This window comes from Branchiostoma belcheri, unplaced genomic scaffold, assembly GCF_001625305.1.
Source record: "Branchiostoma belcheri isolate BF01 breed outbred unplaced genomic scaffold, Haploidv18h27 scaffold1, whole genome shotgun sequence".
NCBI classification, from domain to species: Eukaryota; Metazoa; Chordata; class Leptocardii; order Amphioxiformes; family Branchiostomatidae; genus Branchiostoma; species Branchiostoma belcheri.
This window is the reverse complement of record NW_017802379.1, coordinates 6642113-6644721: the sequence shown is the minus strand read 5'-3', so window position 1 is coordinate 6644721 and position 2609 is coordinate 6642113. Positions and strand designations below refer to the sequence as shown.

The 2609-nt window shown below is 41.3% G+C and overlaps 2 protein-coding genes across 6 annotated transcripts in view; one reads left to right on the top strand and one right to left on the bottom strand.

Annotated features, from left to right (window-relative positions):
• The window catches only part of LOC109467155 (translation initiation factor eIF-2B subunit alpha-like), an 18443-nt gene extending 16920 nt beyond the window's left edge, over positions 1 to 1523 (bottom strand). Inside the window, exons 1-2 of one of the 3 annotated variants that reach the window (XM_019765122.1) lie at positions 1359 to 1523; positions 827 to 928 (exon numbers count right to left, since the gene is read on the bottom strand). In XM_019765122.1, the coding sequence (XP_019620681.1) occupies positions 827 to 928; positions 1359 to 1371 (115 nt within the window). In that variant the 5' untranslated portion in view covers positions 1372 to 1523. The remainder of the gene's footprint in view (positions 1 to 826; positions 929 to 1358) is intronic. The other 2 variants (XM_019765114.1, XM_019765135.1) reach the window with 2 other exon arrangements.
• LOC109467135 (general transcription factor IIH subunit 3-like) overlaps positions 1 to 2609 on the top strand; it is a 9977-nt gene that overhangs the window by 1829 nt on the left and 5539 nt on the right. Inside the window, exons 1-2 of one of the 3 annotated variants that reach the window (XM_019765072.1) lie at positions 1614 to 1662; positions 2257 to 2333. The exons of 1 other annotated variant lie outside the window; for it this stretch is intronic. In XM_019765072.1, coding sequence (XP_019620631.1) covers positions 1620 to 1662; positions 2257 to 2333 — 120 coding nt within the window. In that variant the 5' untranslated portion in view covers positions 1614 to 1619. Of the gene's footprint in view, positions 1 to 1613; positions 1663 to 2256; positions 2334 to 2609 lie in introns of those variants that run through there. One more of the 3 variants, XM_019765079.1, reaches the window with a different exon arrangement.

Here is a 2609-nt window from a genome sequence, read left to right as displayed (position 1 = left end):
CGAGCTTTGCGCAAAAACCGCAAAGGTCGCTGGGAACCTATTAGCCAATCAGGTTACATGTTGGGACAGGCCAAGATGGCGGCTATTACAGATACTAGAAGTTTCGTGCGAGCCGTGCAAGATTTATTTGGAGTCGAGCGGCTTCGTGAGCATCAGCAGTCGATGCTACGGGCGCTGCTTGATGGCAGAGACGTTTTTCTGAGTGTGCGGACAGGAGGAGGGAAGAGCCTGTGCTATATGGGCTTCCCAGCAGCGGCCAAAGCCCTGGCCAAAGCCGAGACAGAGTTAGGGCAAGCCCCCCGACATCTGATTGGTTTGTGCCAAATAAGGCAAGCTCATGAATTATTTATAAGTGACGTCACCAGAAGTCAAACTGTCAGCGGTAAATAGCAGGGCTAAAACCGGAAGGGAACCGGAGGATTTTAGCCCTGCGAAGGAGGATGTTGGTCCTTTGGATGTTTTTATATTTTTACCTAAGAATTTTGTCTATTTTATCCGGATTGAGGTTGACCAATTTGTTAAGAAAAAATTCCTCCACATGTCGCAAAGTGCCAGCAATTGACGGAAAAATTTTAACAGGCACTGCTAGCTATAGAGCCTTATTACTAGCCTCCACCAGGCCTTTCTACGGGAAAACGGATCGTAGAATTCGGCAAAAAAGAGAATAAAATGGGCCAAGGGAGTCCTGCCGCAGGGAGGTAGTTAATCTTTCCCAGTCAACCCCAAGTTGGCCAAACTCCCCCGGCAAATATTCTCCTAAAAAGTCCTATATACATGTATAGCCAGCGTAGTTAGTCTAGTAGAGACTACCTTATTACCACCTCACCTGTGTTCTGTTTGAGGAACAGCATGAGTACATGTATAGCTGCCACAGCTGCTGACATCTGTGGACTCTCCTGTTGACATCGGATAAACTGTTCAAGGATCTCTGAAAAACAGGAGTAAGTATGTCAAACAAGAGATGGCAGACTTCAGCCCCTTTGTGATCCTTGAAGGCTTCCAAATACACACACACACACACAAACACACACACGAACAAACACACACACATCCACACACACACACACACTGACACACACACACACACACTCACACACACACATACACACACACACACTGACACACACACACACACACATACACACACACACACACACACACTGACACACAAATCCCCACCCCTCCAAAAAAGTTACTCCCTTATGGTAAAGCACAATTAAACCACATATGATACACTATGTATCAAATGAATTGTGCATTGTTACTACCACAAAAATAAAGTTTATGAGTGAATATTGGCTCCTCCTGTTTCTTACATCTGTTCAAATTATCCAAGATATGTAAAATGTGCCACCTACCTTCTTTGTTCATCTTTTCTATCTTTTTCTGACCTACCAAAATCAGGAACGTTTCTGTATTGTTAAGTTTGAGAGTTGGATACTGTCAAGACGGCAAATATATGCTGCAACCAAAATTTCCTCAGTGTTGCAAGACAAAATGTACACATGTTTCGCACTGGACCATGGGAAGGATTCAACACCTATTTCATAACAACAGTTTTCATTGGCTAGCTGGATAGAAGACGTTCGTCGTTGACCAATCACATTGACTTTGATGAAATGTCTTCGGTATTGGTCACATGGCAAAACAACATGGCGGAAGGTAGGTCGGAAAAAGTTGCGAGTGTTGGAGTTTGGTGTTTTTTCTTCTGCTTTGTTGCATTGATACGGATTTTATGCAGGCAGTACGATTTTTGTTAGTAATGGGGAACTATTGCCTACAGATAAGTACGACGGTTGGGTCGCGAATGTGGTCAATACGGAGCTAATACGGGGTAAAGCCGTCGCCCCCCTCCCAACATGTCTATGCATCTGCATCTGTAAATCATGTGTCAAAATTATATGCCTTAAATTTTCCTCATCGCTTCAACGACAGAAAAAGTATGTAAGTCAATGCGCAAAACCAACTTTTGGTACACAACGTAAAATCTCCGAAAAACATTGCTATTTTTTAGTATTTGATGAAATATATAAAGAAAATACATATAACAAGTTATAGAATTAATTTTGAGAAACCAACCTTACCAAATCTAAAGTATCAACGTAATGAAATAAAGTAACCTTAATAATTAAGGACCCTACAGTCAAGATTTTGTTGATTCCATTCTACACGTTGGTTTGCTCTATAGTATATGTAACGGGTTGTTATGTAAGAAACAGTGCCAAGAAAGAAATTCTCCTACTCATACATTTTCAGGAGAGGAAAACTTGATGGTGGTGATCGTAGACTGTAACCCAGTCTGGTGGGGCAGGAGACAACAACAACAGGCAGAGGTATGGACGTTTTAACTTTCCAGTGTCTGAAGTTTTTTGTTCACCTAATCTCACTAAAATATATATAATATGACCTTTAATATATAGAAAGAACCTTCTAATCCTGAACTGTGATCTTGAAGGCTGTTGCCACCATAATACTGAATGAGCAAAGTTTGCCACTATTAAAAACACAGCTTAATTTAGAGTCCAAACTAATTGTTACTTCCATGAAATGGGAGTTAAAAACTGTATTTTGTCTGGATGATAAAGTTGGGTGTATATCTCATGAATCTT